This window comes from Neocloeon triangulifer, unplaced genomic scaffold (assembly GCF_031216515.1).
Source record: "Neocloeon triangulifer isolate White Clay Creek 2 clone unplaced genomic scaffold, ASM3121651v1 ptg000009l, whole genome shotgun sequence".
Lineage (NCBI taxonomy): Eukaryota > Metazoa > Arthropoda > Insecta > Ephemeroptera > Baetidae > Neocloeon > Neocloeon triangulifer.
Window position 1 is genome coordinate 1520291 of NW_026775551.1, and position 17680 is coordinate 1537970.

General features: G+C 36.3%; 2 protein-coding genes across 7 annotated transcripts in view; one reads left to right on the forward strand and one right to left on the reverse strand.

Moving 5' to 3' along the window:
* Positions 1-635: 635 nt before the first annotated feature.
* On the forward strand, positions 636-2449 carry LOC132195108 (aldo-keto reductase family 1 member B1-like). Its single transcript, XM_059616866.1, has 7 exons — positions 636-793; positions 847-1014; positions 1078-1194; positions 1505-1702; positions 1798-2004; positions 2091-2242; positions 2299-2449. The coding sequence occupies exons 1-7, from the start codon at positions 716-718 to the stop codon at positions 2327-2329; spliced, it is 951 nt and encodes a 316-aa protein (XP_059472849.1). The 5' UTR covers positions 636-715; the 3' UTR covers positions 2330-2449.
* Positions 2376-17680, reverse strand: part of LOC132195103 (atrial natriuretic peptide receptor 1) — a 145608-nt gene continuing 130303 nt past the window's right edge. For all 6 annotated transcript variants that reach the window (XM_059616852.1, XM_059616856.1, XM_059616857.1 and 3 more), the window contains 19 exons: positions 14661-14783; positions 11280-11389; positions 10971-11159; positions 10097-10235; positions 9646-9873; positions 9498-9588; positions 8900-9008; positions 8698-8817; positions 8163-8420; positions 6977-7136; positions 6010-6168; positions 5131-5302; positions 4860-5006; positions 4583-4706; positions 4448-4516; positions 4197-4371; positions 4043-4141; positions 3748-3989; positions 2376-3283 (listed from right to left, as the gene is read on the reverse strand). In XM_059616852.1, coding sequence (XP_059472835.1) covers positions 3149-3283; positions 3748-3989; positions 4043-4141; positions 4197-4371; positions 4448-4516; positions 4583-4706; positions 4860-5006; positions 5131-5302; positions 6010-6168; positions 6977-7136; positions 8163-8420; positions 8698-8817; positions 8900-9008; positions 9498-9588; positions 9646-9873; positions 10097-10235; positions 10971-11159; positions 11280-11389; positions 14661-14783 — 2849 coding nt within the window. In that variant the 3' untranslated portion in view covers positions 2376-3148. The remainder of the gene's footprint in view (positions 3284-3747; positions 3990-4042; positions 4142-4196; positions 4372-4447; positions 4517-4582; positions 4707-4859; positions 5007-5130; positions 5303-6009; positions 6169-6976; positions 7137-8162; positions 8421-8697; positions 8818-8899; positions 9009-9497; positions 9589-9645; positions 9874-10096; positions 10236-10970; positions 11160-11279; positions 11390-14660; positions 14784-17680) is intronic.

Below are 17680 nucleotides of genomic sequence, written 5' to 3' on the forward strand. Positions count from 1 at the left end.
GGCTGTAGCAATAATTCATGATCTGTGAAATCATTTTTTTTTTACATGTGCAAAATTCCATGTTTTAAAAAAATATTGTTCTTTCACATTAACAATTTTCCGTGAAATATTATTTAAAGAACTAACATTTTTACACAAAGCCATTTTTAACACAAAATTTGACATCGATTTTTTTTTCAACAAATTAATTTTTATCATTATTTTGGTCAGAATATTGAAACGTTTATTTTGAATGTGGTCGACAGTCGACAGGATATTTTTTTTCCTAAGCAATAAGCAACTCTCAAAACTCATCGAGGAAGAGGCGATTTTAAATTAAAATCACCATCTTTAATCTTGTTTTTAAAATGCACATCATTAAAACTCTTCAATTAAAAAAATCTGACAAATATAAAATGTATTCCAAATTCAAAGCGATTCAAAGCAAAAATTTGGAAAAACCACAATTAAAAAAAAGCTTTCATCACGTTTACAGAACATTCTAGATAAACAATTTAGTACTAAAAAGCATTCAAAATGTGGGCGCATCATTTTCAAACAAGCGTGACTTTGCTTTTCTCGGCGCACTTCATTATACTGTGGATCCCGGCCGCTTATCTTGAATCAGCGCATTACGTCACCCCGAAAATCATATAAAAATAAATAGTTGAGCTGAGCATAAAAAAACTCCAGTCACTTTTCACACCACGAGGAGGAAACACCGACCGAAAAAAGTATGGCCCCTGCCGATATCCCGAGTGTTAAGTTTTCGGACGGAAGTTCGGTTCCAATTCTGGGTCTAGGAACTTGGAAGGTATATTTCTTGTATTTTTGAATTTCCAAACAATTAAAAATCAAATAATTCAGTCAAAACCTGGCGAAGTGAAAGCTGCGGTGGAGGCGGCGATTTCGGCCGGTTACCGCCACATAGATTGTGCACCGGCTTATGATAATGAGGCCGAAGTTGGCGAAGCAATCGCGAACAAGATCAAGGACGGAACCGTCACCAGAGACCAACTCTTCGTCGTTAGCAAGGTAAAAAATTTCCTTTAAAAGTAAAAAATAAAATAAATACTCTTGGACAAATTGATTTTATAGCTTTGGCAAACATATCACGAGCCGGAGGTGGTTGAAGAAGGACTGAGGACGACGTTGAAGGATCTCAAACTTGATTACCTCGACCTTTACCTTATTCACTTCCCTGTTGGCTTCAAGGTATGGTTTTTACTCAAAATTAAATTTACAATTTGCAGAATTTGCGTTTACTCTAAAGTACAAAAGTTTATTAAAAATTGCTAATAAAATTAAAAAAAAAATTTTTAATGTTAAAATATTCATGTTCATAATAATCAAATTTATTCAGTTAATTAAATAAGTTTAAAAAAAGAATTAAAAAATTAAACAAAAAATAGAAACTATTGATTTTTGATCATTATTTCTTTTTATTCATTTCCTTCTGATGAACTTCATTTATTTTTAATTTTTAATAATATTAATTTAATATTTATTATAATAAAAAAAACAGCAACAATCTGGGAGCACCTCTGCTCGAGATGCGAACAACGTGATTATTACAACCGACAGAGATTACGTGGACACATGGAGAGCGATGGAAAAGTTGGTCGAAAAAAAGCTGGTGCGCTCGATCGGCGTTTCCAACTTCAACGAGGAGCAAATCGACCGTATCTTGAAAAACTGCTCCATCAAGCCTGCCACGAACCAGGTTATTCATTAATAAAAATTTCCTCTTATCGCTCCATTCTCGTTACATAAGTGTCCGGCGTGATATCGATAAGGCACTTAATTGATCTCCAACAGGTTGAATGTCATCCTTATCTCATCCAAAAGTCGCTCTCCGAGTATTGCAACAAGAACGGAATCATTTTCACCGCCTACAGCCCGTTCGCCAGCCCTGACAGGCCCTGGGCAAAACCTGACGAGCCCAAGTTGATTGAAGACCCCGCTATTGTTGCTATTGCTAAGAAATATAACAAGACGACGGCTCAAATTCTTCTTCGCTACCAGGTTATAAAACTAACTAAATTTCAAATTTGAATAATTAGCCTATATAAATTAAGCCGAAAATTATTCTAACTAAAAATAAAAAACAGATCCAACGGGGACACGTGACCATCCCAAAGTCAGTAACTCCTGCAAGAATCGTGCAAAACGCCCAGATTTTTGACTTCAAACTGTCACCTGAGGACGTCGAGGCGATCGAAAAGCTGGACAGACCGGACGGACGTGTTTGTCTACTTTCATTGTAAGTCTTGTTAAAAACGTACAAATCAAATTTCTCAATTTAAAATATTATTTCAGCTGCAAAGGCCACAAGTATTATCCGTTCTGAGGACTTCTGTGAAATGTGCGGTTATGAATAAAATTTACGATTTGACACATTGAAAGTATTTATTTTGCTGTTTACTTTTATTTTTCTTAGTACCAAATAAATAATGACAGATGCTGGGGTACTGTTTGTCCGACGTTAAAAATACATTTTCCTGCGTATTATCACATAAAACCTCAGAGAAAAATTAAGCTATCGACCAGTCAATTTTGATTTTAGGCCCGTGGTTTCCCATTTTGATGTTTGTTCGTTCAAGCTTAACTTTCCTTTGATCCCTGTACAGATGCAATTATCACAAAATTGTTCTCCAAATTCCACAACATCGCTCGGTAAAAGTAGTTTGCGTTTTAAAATGACGCCTCGTAATATTTTTATAATTGCTGATCAAACACATTTATATCTTTTTCTTAATATCTCATAAACTCAGGAATGCGTAACAATCAGACAGCGATTAATTAACATTGCAAATATAGCAGTCAGGTTCGCTTGACTAGGCTTTCTCCAACGAACAGGTACACATTTTTCGCACACAGACGGGAAAAGATCTCCAAAACTTTACCAGCGAAGCCTACAAAGACAAAAAATTAAATCTGAGGAAACATCAGTCGAAAAATCGAGATCAACAATTGTATACTTTGAAATAAAAAAAACGATTTCCTGACCAGAACAAACAAAATTAGCATAATACGCTGGTGTTTAAGTATGACAAAAATGTGCGCCGCGATTTGCTTTTTCGAGCGTTTTGCAAAAGTAATTATAAAAAAATACACTATTTTTATATGACGAAGATTGATACTTTCATAATTGACACAATTCTCCACATTAAGTAAAATTCTCCAAATCCGAGTTTGACGGCTGCAAAGCGGGCATTCTGGGCGACGAAGGCCAGCACGGCTCCATGTTCAGTGAGGTGTCGCAACCTGTCACCCTCACTTCTGGCACTTCGCCAGCTGGACGCTGCAACACCATTCATTCCAAACAATTACATGACGGCTCAGAGATTGCTGCTCTTGACATGTTTGCAAAGGGAATAAAAAAATTGCCATTTTCCTTCCTATTGTTTGTCTCGAAGTATCCTCTTACTATAATATATAGGCCATAATATTGCAAATGAATGAGAGATATTATTTTCAATCTGCTTCCAACAACCAGATCAATAATGAATTTAAATCTTTTAAATTGAATGGTAACAGTCAAGGTGGATTTCATGAAAAATTGAAACCGGGTTCATTTTTTCTTTGCAACGAGGTTCGGCCGGTTTCAATTTTTCAAAAATCTTTTAGTACGAGTTAAGAAGACAGAAATAATTCAAATAAATATTTCTTCCTTGATTGATTTAAATTTGGCCTACAAATTGTCAAGCGTTTCAGTAAACTATTGAATAATTTAGCCAGACATTTCATTTTAAGTTTTTTTCTTACCATAAAAACTAGAGGATACGCATTTAATCCGCCGTCAGCAGGAGCGGCTGTGGTTGACCCGTGACAAACAGACTCGTCCGTCGCAGGGGGCCGTCGGAGGTCGGGCTCTGTGCAGCCCAGAAGCCAGTATGTTGTGACCCGACCCTTGCCCTTAAGCTCAACTTCTCCCCTCAACTCCAGTTGGAAGGTGCCGAATCGGCTGAGGATTTGCTTCGTCGCGTCGCTCACGTGAATGCGCAGAGCTATTGAGCGAAAAATCATGTTTTATTTTGAAATGAATTTTGGTGAATTTTACCAAGTCCGCTGGATTCCATCCGTGAAGCAGTGTTCACCGTGTCACCGAAAAGACAATAGTGAGGCATTTTGTGTCCAACAACGCCAGCACACACAGGCCCTTTAGAAGCAATTTATAATTTTCTTTCATATTTTTTGAAATCTTCATCTCAAACCTGAGTGAATTCCAATTCTGATTTCAAGCTGCGCATCCGGTCTGTGGGCAATTGTAAAATTTTTAACCGCGTCCAGCACGGCGAGGGCTAAAAGGGCCACTTCTCTGGCGTGTGCGTCCCCATTTCGCGTTGGCAGTCCCGACACAACCATGTAAGCGTCACCTATTGTTTCCACCTGACGATGAAAAGAATTTAATACTTCAACTTATTTAAATAAATATTTTATAATACTTAATTAAAAAAATCCTTACTTTATAAACATCGTAGTAGCCGATGATTTTGTCGAAAGTGCTATAGAGGTCGTTTAGGAAACCAACAACCTGGAAAATGAATGAATTTAATTATTTTAAATGGATTTAAAATAGGCTAGAAATAAAATTAATGACCTGCATTGGAGTGCTGTGGACGCAGAGTGAAGTGAAGCCTACAATGTCACTGAAATAAATGGTAACGCACTCGAACTGCTCAGGTTGCACCACTTGACCTGACATGAGTTGTTCAGCAACTTGTCTGCAAAATTTATACAACACTTCAGAGAAGAGGAAACGAGGGAAAATTGTGATTTTCTATTTCTGTGTATAAAAATATTCAAATTTGAAAATATTTATAAAGAGGCTTTTGCGTGCAAAAGAAGTTTCTCTTTTCAAATAATTAGAAACTCGCCTGGGCAAGACTTGGTACAAAAGCTCTTCTGATCTTCTTTTCTCCTGGCTGAGGGCCTCGGTTTTTTCGCTGACGAGCGCCTCCAAATTGGTTGCGTATTGTTCCATGCGCCTCAACAAGTCGTCCATGAGATTTTCGCAGTGTCCCCTGAGATTAATTAAGATTTAATTATCAAACCACCAAAAAAGGAACAGGCAGACGCAGTAATTATACTGCCAAAAGTTTTGATGTTTTTTAGAAGCTAATTACGAGATAATTAAAAGTTTCTCACTTCATTAGTCTGCGGATTACGGTCCTGATGGCCTCGAAACTGGGCCTTTCGTCTGGGATGTCGGCCCAGCACTTCTCCATAAGCTCTTTTAAATCCTCCTCTTGGCCGTCTCTAGCGGCCACCGCCGGCCTAAATGGAGGTGTTTCGCGGGCGGCCACCCTAGCCACGACATCTAAAAATAAAACAATTAAATTGAAAGTGATTTCATTTTCCTATTCAATGAATTCTGTTCTTATGAATAAATAATTGCTGTTTATTAAAATTAATAAATAATTTTTATATTTTTTATCATAATTATTTTTTTGTATATTGACTTAAAGTAAGATGCTGTGCATTTTAATGTCTTGACTGGAAAATGGATAAATAAAAAAAATTATTTTTGAAAAGAGTTAATTATTCTTCAAAGAAAAAAATAGCCATGTGCAATTATAATAAAATTATGATAATTTAATTGCATTATAAATGGAGATAGATGTAAATTTTAATATTTCTTGTTCTAATAATTTAATACAAGATAAAAAACGGTAGATTGAAACAATAGGAATAAATTTTTTTATAAAATTTCAAAATAATACTGTACAAATATTAAATTTGTAATAGTTTGAGTAAAACTGTGTCAAGTGTAAACATTTTAGCTTTGAAAAAGCATTTAGCGTGCTATTTTTCATTATACAAACATAATCGACAAAAGTTTAAATTAATTAAGTAACGACCAAGAAAGTTGGATCAGTAACTTTGAGGGGCGAATGGAGAGCGAACGTCCCTCGACACACATAAATCCATTACGCGCAGAGATAGACCGTCGCGTTCTTCTTCCTTACAAAGCAAACAGGGGCCAGAAGTGCGGTGCTCAAGAGACCGGCGCCTAATCTAATTTACCTTGCGGACCGAGGAACTGCGATGCTGCTTCGTACGGGCCTCCGCGCACGATTATTTCCTCGAGGATGATGGCGAAGCTGTAGACATCCCCCTTCTGGGTCGCAGGGGTGCCCGGGACAATTGTCAACGGCAGCAGTTCCGGCGCCACCCACAGCAGCTCTGGAAATAATGGGAGATGGAGCTAGAAATTTTGTGTTATAAAACAACACTTTCAGTCGAAATAAAAGCGCGGACGTGTTCAATAATTTTGTTAGTCGCATTTCTATGAAAATAAATAAACAAATTTAAACCAATTTTATACTGAATAAATAATCTTTCTGAGAACATGTTTCATTACCTTCAAGAGACGATTAAAGCATAATCTGATTGAATGCTGTTATTTATTGTTAAATAAGATTTGTTAAATGCATCAGTGAGCACGAAATTATAATTTTAATAATTTTGAAATAAATATTTCATTGCAATTTTACGCTGTTTTAAACATAAAAGTCAGAAGGAAAAAATCATTATTATAAATTTATAAACAATTTGATAAATTTTAAATATAAATTAAAATGGTTTTAAATTTTAAAAAACAAACAATAATATAAATAAATGTATAAAATTACAAATTAAATTTAAATTTTTACAACTATTTTAAATTGTAATTAATTATACACCAAAAGCAAATTAAAAATAACCTGCAAACAATAAACAAAAACAGTTTGTTGTAAATAAATATATGCTCTAGATCAAACTGTCAATCCGACTTAAAAATTAATAGAAGAAGCAAGAACTAAATTAATATGTATTTATTTTGAATAACCTATATATTCATGTTTTATTATTCAAATCGTTTAAGCAGATATTTTTTACTTTTTCCATTTAAACTGATAATCAGAAACAAAAGATTTTTTCTCGATTTATTGCCAGAGTTGAGAAAAAGCTGACATGCATTATGCATTGCTGGAATGGAAAAAAAACTCACTAGTGTAAAAGTTGCCATCTCTGGCGACCTCCGATGGCGTCGTCAGCGTGTGGAGGCCAAAGTCGGAAATCTTGAGGACAAACCGACCATCGATCAAGCAGTTGGCTGACCTCAGTTTGCCATGGACGCCGAGCTCGCTGCCGTGAATGTAGCACATGCCCTGGAACGAAAAGTCCAATCTCGTTTTCATCTCCATGCAGATTTGCTCTTTTGATCGCTTCGGCCAAGGGTTAATTTCCCTTCCGCCCGAAACACCTTTTGTACGAATTGCGCGTCTCTCTGTGTTTCGAAATGTATCAAAAGCAGTCTTTGCGACGCATTTATACATGCGCGTTCAAATAACTGCTCACAAAAGCGTGAAAAGAAAGAGAGAAAGGCGGGATGAATTTTTCATCTCCAGATCCCCATGAGACTTTTCGCACTTTTCATGACGTGCCGACTGCCGCACTTTCCGACGCGTTATATTGCACGGCTTTTTATTTTTTGATTATTTGTTCTGTTGTCGCTCGAGTTATTATCACGGCACAAAAGAAAATCTTGGGACTTTCCGAGAACTGCACAAAGGAGACTCGAATTACGTGGGCTTGAAATAGATTTTTCCAAGAAAAGGCGTCTGACTAGTTTATGACTTTGGAAAAGTAGAAAAAGGATTTTTTGATTATTCAATATTGGAGCAGATTCCGTGAGGGTAAAATGTTTTTTGACTGAATATTTGAATAATATTGATTTGTCATACAGAATTTAATTCTAAAAACGTAGTTTTATAAAAAATTCCAGACTTTTCCATCAAAATGTTTAAGATGAAAATTCAACAAAATTTTATTTTTATTATTTCCCACACAGCCCAAACTAAAAGTTTTGTAACTTTTGGACTGTTTTGGACCACAATGTGTTCTTCTTGAAAAATTTGAAACTTTTAATATTAATATTTTGCTTAAAAATCATAATTAAGTTGAAAAAAGGTTTCGGAGAATTTTTAGCAAAATTCTTGTGGTGGTGCCGTTTTTTCCAAAAATTCCTTTTCTTTTCAAATAAAATGTTTTCAACAAACAATGAGATGTAAAAATTTGGCATAATAAATAAATATGAAGAGAATGTAATTAAAAAATAAAGCTAGAATTGAAAAAGAAGAAAATTGACAGATTGCATGTATTTTTTGTCAGAAATGAAGAAATATTTGACTTGCCTTGACCATATCGTGGATGAGCGACATCCTGAAGTTCCAGTCGAGAGTGATCGCCTCGTTCTCCAGCACGTCCTTGAGGCTGCCTTTGGGGCAGTACTCGGTGAGGATCACGACCCCGGGCGAGGCGTCAATGCAGGCGCCCACGAAGCGCACCGTGTTTTCATGAGTCACGTCGCGCACCTGTTTGATCTCCCACAGCAGCTTCTTGTTGACGTCCACTTTCTTGCGGGCAACTTTCTTCACGGCCACTCGCGTACCCTGATTAAAAGTTGAATTTTTTCTTTTTAAAATTTGCACAAAGTTGGAATCAAAATAAATTCATAAAATTATTTATATAATTGATATTTATTTAAATCAAATAAAAATTAAAAAATTTCTCTACTTCTGATATATATTGCAAAATATTAAAGAAATGTTTAAAATAAAATCTAATAATTGCCCATTTTATTTTGCAAATTTTGTTCAAATAGTTGAGCAGGAAATTGAATGAGTCAGAATGTGAATTTTTAAATCAAAGATGAATCACGACAAATACCTTGAAAATGCCGACGGTGGTGAAGGCTTGTTGGCCGATGTTGAGGGAATGCGAAGAAGTGACGGAGCCGCGGGCGCCGGCGGCCACCCCTAATCCGACCAAATCCAGGCCCACTTGACCCTGCGAGTGCGAGAGCAAAAGAGAGAAAGAGAAAAGGAAATCGGCACCGAAGCTCACACGAGAGGTATAGAAAGACCCTTACCTCCGACATCCACTGTAAGCCCTGTCTCGAGGCGCACGGCTCCGGTTTGATGTCCTCTGGACGAACCCGCCACGACATGTTGTTCAAATCGGCAGCGGCGCGCACGTGCCTGGAATCACAATTGCGAGATTTGCATGCCGAATTCTGGTTTTGAGAATTTACAAAATGACGCAAATCTCCTTTTACAAGATTAAAACCGTGGGATTACAACAAGGGTTTGGAGTTCACTGATTGTATTTAGCATTATATTGATACATTTTGGAATTAAACAGTTTCAGTCTAAATTAAACACCAAATTAAAGAAATATAATTTATGAAACATATAATTATTTTCTGGATTTTTTATTAAATAAAAAAATTTACTTTCTCTCAATTTAATATTTTTGTTTTTGTGTCACTATCTGACTTTTTTATTGTTCTACCAACTTTTCATGTAAAAATATAAATTTTATCTGCAAACTCATATTAAGGAAGTGACAATTAAGATTGATAAGGAATATACGCGCTATTCATTTAAATTATTAAGTGGGGAAATGTAGGGAAATTTTTAAGATTGCAAATTTTTCAGCCATGATTATATGAAGAATTATTAACAAACCTGTACGTGATGCACGCCAAGGTAGTTCCAGATACGATGAATGCGAGCAGTGCGAATGACACGTAGAAAATAATACTAGGGTAAGCGTCGTCTACGGCGAAAAGGGCCAAAATCGTTTCAATATTTTTCGAATAGCGCTTCTTGTTACCTGTCGGGCTGAGACACCCCTTGCCTAAGAAACCGCACTCGGGCTCGTCAGGCGGCGGTTTTCCGTTGGGCCAGTGGATGCTGCGTCCGAAGCGAGGCTTGAAGGTCTTGTTTATTCCGGTGTGGTTACCTACCTCTTCAAACTTGCCCAGCTTCGGGTTGAAGTCGTACAGGGAATAGTCTGCGTCCCTATCACCGTTCTCGTCGATTCGAACTTGACCCGTTATACCTAAAGCGTCAATTTTAATTAAACTTTGAATATAATATTTCCAAAATAAAGGTTTTTCAACAATTTGTTTGTAAGCAATTTGATGTAACAATTTGAACAAATAAACAACAATAATAATAATAACCTGAATATTTTTTTTTATGTTATTGCGAAAATATTTAAAATAACAAACAACTTTGAAGAGGCGTGAGAGAAAAATACATGAGAGGGGTTTGGAACTTGCCAGGAAAGTTTCTGTTCCACATCCGCTTGGTGATATTGACACCGTTCTTGACGATTTCGCCACCTTCGGTGAGCGTCTCATTCAAGGACATGCCGAGCAAGATGACTCCGTCGTAAAAAGCTCCGATGAAAAAGTTGACCTGCAGCAAATTAGAACAGGTCGCCGTGCGGTTCAATTTGCCACCCGAGAAATAGCAATCTTGCGGTGTGAAAATAGAAAAAACGAACGCGAAGCTACACTAATGGAGTTGGTTCGAAAAAAAAGCAACCGGATAATCTCAAGAGACATGCTATGTGACGTTGTTTTTCAAACAATATTTAATTAAAAAAAAAAATCAAATGAATTGTTAAAATGCGGACGAAAGAAATGTTTATTGAAATCAAAATTCGTGTTTTTAGGGAAATTTAGGTTTTTTTTTTTAATTTTCAGGAAGAGAAAGTGATTCTGGTATTTAAATGATTTGAGCTCCAAACGTAGCAAATTTTTTATTCGGATTGATGAATTGAGAATGATAAAAATGGGGTTTCAAAAATTTATTGAAAGAAAAATTCGTGTTTTTAGGGACATTAAAGGAATTCTTTAAATTTTCAGGAGATTAATTAAAGAGAGAATCAATATTCAGTCTAGATTTGAAATGATTTGAGCTCAGAACGTCCAACTCTTTGCTTAGCAAATTGATGAAATTCGGATGAAAGAAATATAATCCATAATTTATCAAAAGTTGAAGCGACAATCAATAATAAATAATTAATTTGAAAAAAAGAAATTTTATAAACTTTCGTGCAATGATATGAATTCAACGTGAAATAAAAATTCAATAATGCCAAAAAATTATTTCGCAACTTGAATTTAGTCGTAAATTTAATATTCATACCTCCTCATTTTCAGGTAAGGTGTAGTTGTAGTCCCTCTCAGCGTTCTGTCGCACATCGACGGCGAACGATTTGAATTTCGGGTCCCTGGGCTGCAGAAGCGAAACCCGCAGCAACGACTGGTACGCCTGACGAGCCTGCGTGTCGTTGGTGTCGTTGCGGTGCCAGCCGTGGTCGCCCCAGTACGAGTTCTGCGTGACACTCGCATGAATATTCATCGTCAAAAGGCGCAAAAACCGCAGCCACGCGCTTTCATCAGCAGTGGTGCGGTTAATTGCGAGAACATGTATCGCTTTGCCTAGCGAATCTACCTCAAAGAGTTCGACGTCCAGAAACGCCCAATCTCCACGCGTCATGTTGAGATAATACGCCTCGAGCAGGAAGTTCCTCGTCAGTGGGCCGCGGACGCTGAGAATAATCACTGGAAAGGCGAGAGCAGAATTTTAATCCGACGGCAATCTTTCTTCCCCCGTTTTGAATTTCATTAAGATAGCTTTGTTTGCACAGAAACGTGGGAATTGTCGGGGGAAGAAAGTTGTGCCTTTCAAGAGTTTAGGGTTTATAAATTAAATTTGCCAAAGAGGGAAAGTGTTGAAGAATTTTTAGCCTTTCGCTTTTTACAAAGGATTATTTATTAATTTTAAATGAGAAGATCAAAGTAAGTAAACATAACTATTGTTTTAAAAGAAATTACTTTTATGAGCTGAATAAACTGGGTAAAATTCAAGCAATGAATTAGAAATATCCTTTTAAGTAGGCTTTAGAATTTTTTAAAATATTTAAAAAAAAACTCTATCAATGAAGGTATTTCTGAAATTATAATTAATTATTTCTTAAAATACAAAATTCTAGAAAACCTTTTGAAAATTGAAATAATGCTCTCTGTCTAGACAAAGAAATTCATCAAAATTTCAGTAACAAATATGAACGAACGTGAGAATATTGTTGACCGACCAAAGAAACTGCTTCCAGTGTGATGAATTCAAATTAAAAAAACCAGAGTTTCTGGAGCGAAATAATTTAATTCCCACATTGAAATGCAAATTAATTTTCCAGGCAAACGGACAGCACAATGCAAATGACGAGCGTATCCGTCCCGTTTTATCACCGGGCGAGAGAGCTCTTTGCTAGTTAGAGAGACTAGAAGAGAACGCCTGCAGCGAGTGTCAGGTAGGCAACGCGCACGTCAGCCGCTAACAGCAGGTTGCATACACAAGCAGCCCCACTTGCACCGCAATGCACCGTCAACTCGGCGGCAAAGTGAGCCTTGGGAAATCATTATTAAATAAATAACTCGGTCGCGGGCAAGAGAAACTTTACGACTTGGAGCTGTTTGAGCAATTATTAATTAAATAGAAGCTAATGGAATCTGATATGGAGAAGGAACAAATTGTCTTCCCTTTTTCTCTTGTTGGTCGGCATCGCCGGAGGCAAAAAGAGTCCGACGGATAAGTTTGCAACTGGAAATGAAGAGAACATAATGCCGTAGTGCCACCGAGTGATCAATGAAGCGCGCAGTTGCGCGAGACGTGTAACAAGAAAAGTAAAAAACTTTCGCAGATCGACCGTTTGATGCAATCAAATACCGACGGCGGCACAGGAGAAAAGTTTGAGATTCTCAAGTTTCACAACAAATGTATAGGCAAAAGGAAAAAAAATGGAGTGGTAATTGGAGCAGATAAGATTTTCGTTGGAAAAGTTGCACCAGGAAATTTGAAATCTAGAAAATATAGGGAATTAATATTTATTACAAAAACAGTATTTATAATGCCGTTTTTTTTCAACGATTCCTTTCTTTTCAAATAAACAGTTTTCAATTTGGACAAATACACAACAATAATAATTTAAAATTTCAATTAGGAGAAAAAAGCGGCAAAATAAATCTCTCCTGTTGAAAATTCTGCAAAATTGTGTATTTTTGTAGTACTAATTTCAACATAACATAAAATTTGAACTATAAATTCTCGGATTGCATAACAGATCATTCAACTGCGCATTTCCGCAGTTGAATCGATTTTCACTCGAAAGCTCAAGTGAGACACACGACTTGGCAAACAAACTAATTAGCAAAGCTATTCACGACATGTTTTGCTGATTCGCGTATCTAAATCAGCGCTCATTAGGGCGGCTGCACTCGTTCTCCGCACACACAATCGGCGGCTCCATTGATCGCGGCGAGCACTCATTGATGGGGGCCGAGAACGGAGCAAGCCAGAGATGACGTTAATTCGCCGCTGCCGCTGCCGCCGCCGAGTGACAGGCAGCTCGTGCTCGCACATGACTTCACCGCCGTAATGAAGGCACTCGTTCGCTTGCCGAGGAAAAGAGGACGCGCGAAATAATGAGGCGCGTTTCACCACCGGCTAATAATAATTTTTCCTCTCTGCGACTTTTCAACATCCAGCTGCGCGGTGGAATACATTGAAATAAAAATTGGTTGAGAGTAAATCAACCTAGGAAGATCAGGTAAGGCAGGTAGAAGTTTGTGTAATTTTTAATGAAACTTCCAATTCGATATTAACATTAATATCAGATTTAGAATTACCTCAGAATCCCAAAATTAGATCGCAAAAAAATATTTTCATGAAATTTGAATCATGAATGATTCTTGCTAAGAATGGTAGTTTATTAATTAAATTTTTGATTTAAATAGAGCCATAAAGTAAAAATATTAACTGAAAATATTTGTGTATATAAACAAATTAATTGAAATAAACAAATTTATTTAATAATAAATACATAAATTATATTTTTTAATATTAAAAAAATTAAGAAATAATTTATTATGATTAACTTACATAAAAACTTATTTAATAATTAAAGATCCTCTCCAGTCAAGTGTATTGCTCTCTATTCTGAAAGATTGCTAAATTTCGAGTATATCTTGTGAAAACACTATTTGAAAATTCCAAACCGTTGCTCTCAATCAAAAGAAGCCCTAAATACCGATAGATTCGCGCGAAAAACGTGTGAGAATTGAGAAGCCAATCAGATCCATAAGTTAGTTCCAAAAACTACAGAATTTGGTCACATTGGCGCTGCGATCGCTGATTTTTCCACTAATGCCCCGCGGCGCTGCAGAAAACTTGGCAAAATCAGCGATCGCAGCGCCAATGTGACCAAGTTTTTGGAACAAACTAATGGATCTGATTGGCTACTCAATTCTCACACGTTTTGGCGCGAATCACTCGTATTTAGGTTTTCTTTTAATTGAGACGCAACGGTTTGGAATTTTCAAATAGTGTTTTCACAAGATATACTCAAAATTTATCAATCTTTCAGAATAAAGAGCAAAACAAATGATCGGAGTGGATCTTTAACATTAAAAATATATCAATATTAATTGCTTTTTACTTTGACAAATTAATATGAAACGATAAATTATTTTCATTTATTGTTCAAAAATTCATTCAGCCTCCCTACGGATTGTTATTTGCAAATAATAATTTTAATCGTAACTTTAGCAGCACCAGAGAGGCCTGCAAAAACGAACGCCTTTGAGGAAAATCGGCTTTTCCATTGTCATTAGATCTCCTCCAAAACTCTCGCGCCGAAGAGCAACAACGGCGGCGGATTGTCGCCCTTGTTGCTGCTCTTCTCGCTGACAAAAGGACGGATGGAGTTTCATTAAGCCGGCGCGGCAGATTAGCTTTCTTGGACGCTCACACACACACACACACACTCTTACTCACCTCGTGCGTAGATGCTGACGTCCTGCAGATGATCAGCATAATCGATATTGTCTTCGCTGCCGTCAAATTCCCGAACGTGAAGCTGGAAGCCCTCTTTCTTCAAGCCGTGCTCCAAGTTGCGACCTGAAACCAAAATGTGAAAATCGCACGCTTTTAATGTATGCAAATATCGTTCTGAAAGTTATCCAAATTGTAAATGTACAAAATGTGATGGGGAAAAAGGTATCACCTGATGCAATTGTAAAAAAAAAAAAAAAAAATTCACTGTAAATAATGCGACTTTCATGAAAATTTAAGGAGTTTTCATCAATTTCCACCTATTTTACTTTATCATTATTGTTAAGGACTCCTTATTGATATAGTCAAATCAAGTCTTTGCAGCAATAGAAGCAATATTTGGCAATTATTGTAAATTTAACAAACCATTGATGTAAAGACTTGATTTGACTTTATCAATAAGAAGTCCTTAATAATGTGTCTTTATAATGATGATATTTAATAAAAGAAGTAATTTTGAATGTTTTTCAGAGCAGTTTTTTACTTTCAAATTCTTGTTTATTTGTGCAAATTGTTACATCACATTTTTTGACATTCAATTGTTGGAAACCATTATTTGAAGAAAAAAGGACAAAACGGCACCACCACTAGCAAGAATTTTTCCAAAACTTCCGAGATCAAAATGCCGGTTTTTTTTATATTATTTTATTTTTACATTATAAAATAAATTCGATGATCAGAAAGATATACTTTTAGTCTTTCAACTATAATTTTTTAAACTATAGCATAATAAAAAATTCTAAGCATTATTTCAACTTAAAGTTAGGATTTTATTAATTTATTTGTTAAATAAGCCTAAATTGAAATATTAAAATAGTTATTAATAAAATTGATAGAGTCCATGCTACATTTTGATTACTTTCAAAACTGCTTCTTTAATTATTTTTTAAATTTTAAAGCAACTGAAGAAGAAATTATGGTCTTTAAAACCAAAGGAAAAAAATCAATCAATTGATTTAAAACAAAGCAGGCGAGAGAACCTTTAACGAGCTCGACTCGCGTTTAAAATCACTCCTTTGTTCCTTTACGACGACTCTCTATACCGCCCATTTCAATCAGCAGCCATTGTCTCTTTTGATGACGACGACGAAGACATCAAAGCGGCAAAACGGCTTGAATGGGCGCCTCGCACACACGCTCTCGAAGTTCCTTTGAGGAAAAAATTTTTAGCGCAAATCATAGCGGTGAGAATCATAGCGGTGAGAGTTGCTCATTTAGAAATATCCATGCAAGGGCTGAAATTTAAGAACAGAAACGCTGCAAAAAAAGGCTGGTGCAGCGTTTCGCTTTTAGACTCAAAATTTGCGCAAACGGCCCCTTGGTGGTTGCGGCCTCTTTTTCTCACACTTGTTTTCTCTCTCGCTCATTGTTTATTCTCTTCTCTACAAAAAATGTGCACATCATATTTTTCAGCACGTGAAATTAAAAGGTGAAAAACATAGAAACTAAAACATCTGTTTGGGGAAATTTTAATAAAAAGCTGTCTAAAATTTTTAATATCCACTGAAAAGAATTAAAATAATAATAAAAGATATGAAGAAATCTGACTTTTCCTAGTTGTAAAATATATATATATTTTTTTTAATAAAACAATTTTTACATTGAGGAAAAGCCCGACTTCATTATTTCCATGATCATCTCCTTGAGTGTCAAGTTGTTGATCTTATACTTAATTTTAAAATTAAACGCAAATAAATTAGTAATTCAAATTTCAAAATAAGTATACTAATAACTAAATAATAATATAATTTTTTTATAATTTTTTGTGTTAACTCTATTGTTAATTATTTTTGCTTTGATATTAAACCATTATAACTTCAATTAGAGGCGCAATTTCTTAATGAATCAATAATTGGATAACGAACTTGTTTTGATATTATGTGTTGATGTCAAATGAAAGTTTAAATTTTATATAAAAAAATCCATCAATTTACTTTAATCTTAGTTTCTAGATGGAAACTTAAAATTACATTTTCCCCGCTTCTTCCTTCTATCGTGAATTGAATCTGGCCCGAATATATTTTTACTCAATCGATAACGTATTTTTCAGGCGTGATGTGCCGTCGATTAAATTTCCGCCTGGCGTCGTCGCCAGAGGCGCGAGCGGGGATGCCAAATTTCGGCGGCGTCGGCCGACTGCATTAATTTCGCCAGACGCCGGCGGCTCATTTCGAAAGCAAATCGAAGTGCTGAGACTGCGGCTGCTTTTTTCTATCAATCGGCGGCGGCACACAAAGAGCGACGTGCACCGAGGCCGTCGTCGTTGCACGCGCAGGAAATGGAAATGGTTATTGAGGTACGAGGGAGAGAGAGAAACCTCTGGGGAAAATGATCAGCGAGCCAATTTGCGGTTTTATACACACGTATGTGTTCCCGTTGGTCACAAAGTCGCCGGTCAGCCAGCCAGGATTAGGCCCAGGGTGCAGCACAAAGAGCCTTTGCGAGAATGTTTGGTTTGCAACACCGGCTGCAGCTTTTCGCCAGCCCTTGTTTGTCTAATTACGGCCGGTAACCAGTGGCACGCGCGCGCGTTTGATCGAAATTGGGCCTGATACAGGGTCAGCGTCAGCGGTCGGATTAAAACCCCTGCTTTTCAATCGAGCTGCATGTGTGCTGGAAATTCATTGCTGGTGATAAATAAAAAGTTGATTGGAAAACGGATTTTTTGGAAGGCTTTTTCCTCATTTATAAAAGATTGTTTTTATTCAAAAATCAATCATGTGCAAGAAATAAAAATCAGCACATTTTTTAACAAAACAATTCAAAACTTTAAAACTAACAAATACTAGAACATTCTTGTATTATTTGGCGAGCAGCGCGTTTGCTCATGAAATACGTTAGCATGAATGTCAATTTCTTCAAACAAAAGGGAATTTTTTTTGTTAAAACATTCATGTGAAAAAATTGGAATTTGACAGCAGATGCCAATTAATTTTTTTTTATCCAGATTTACTACAGTTTAA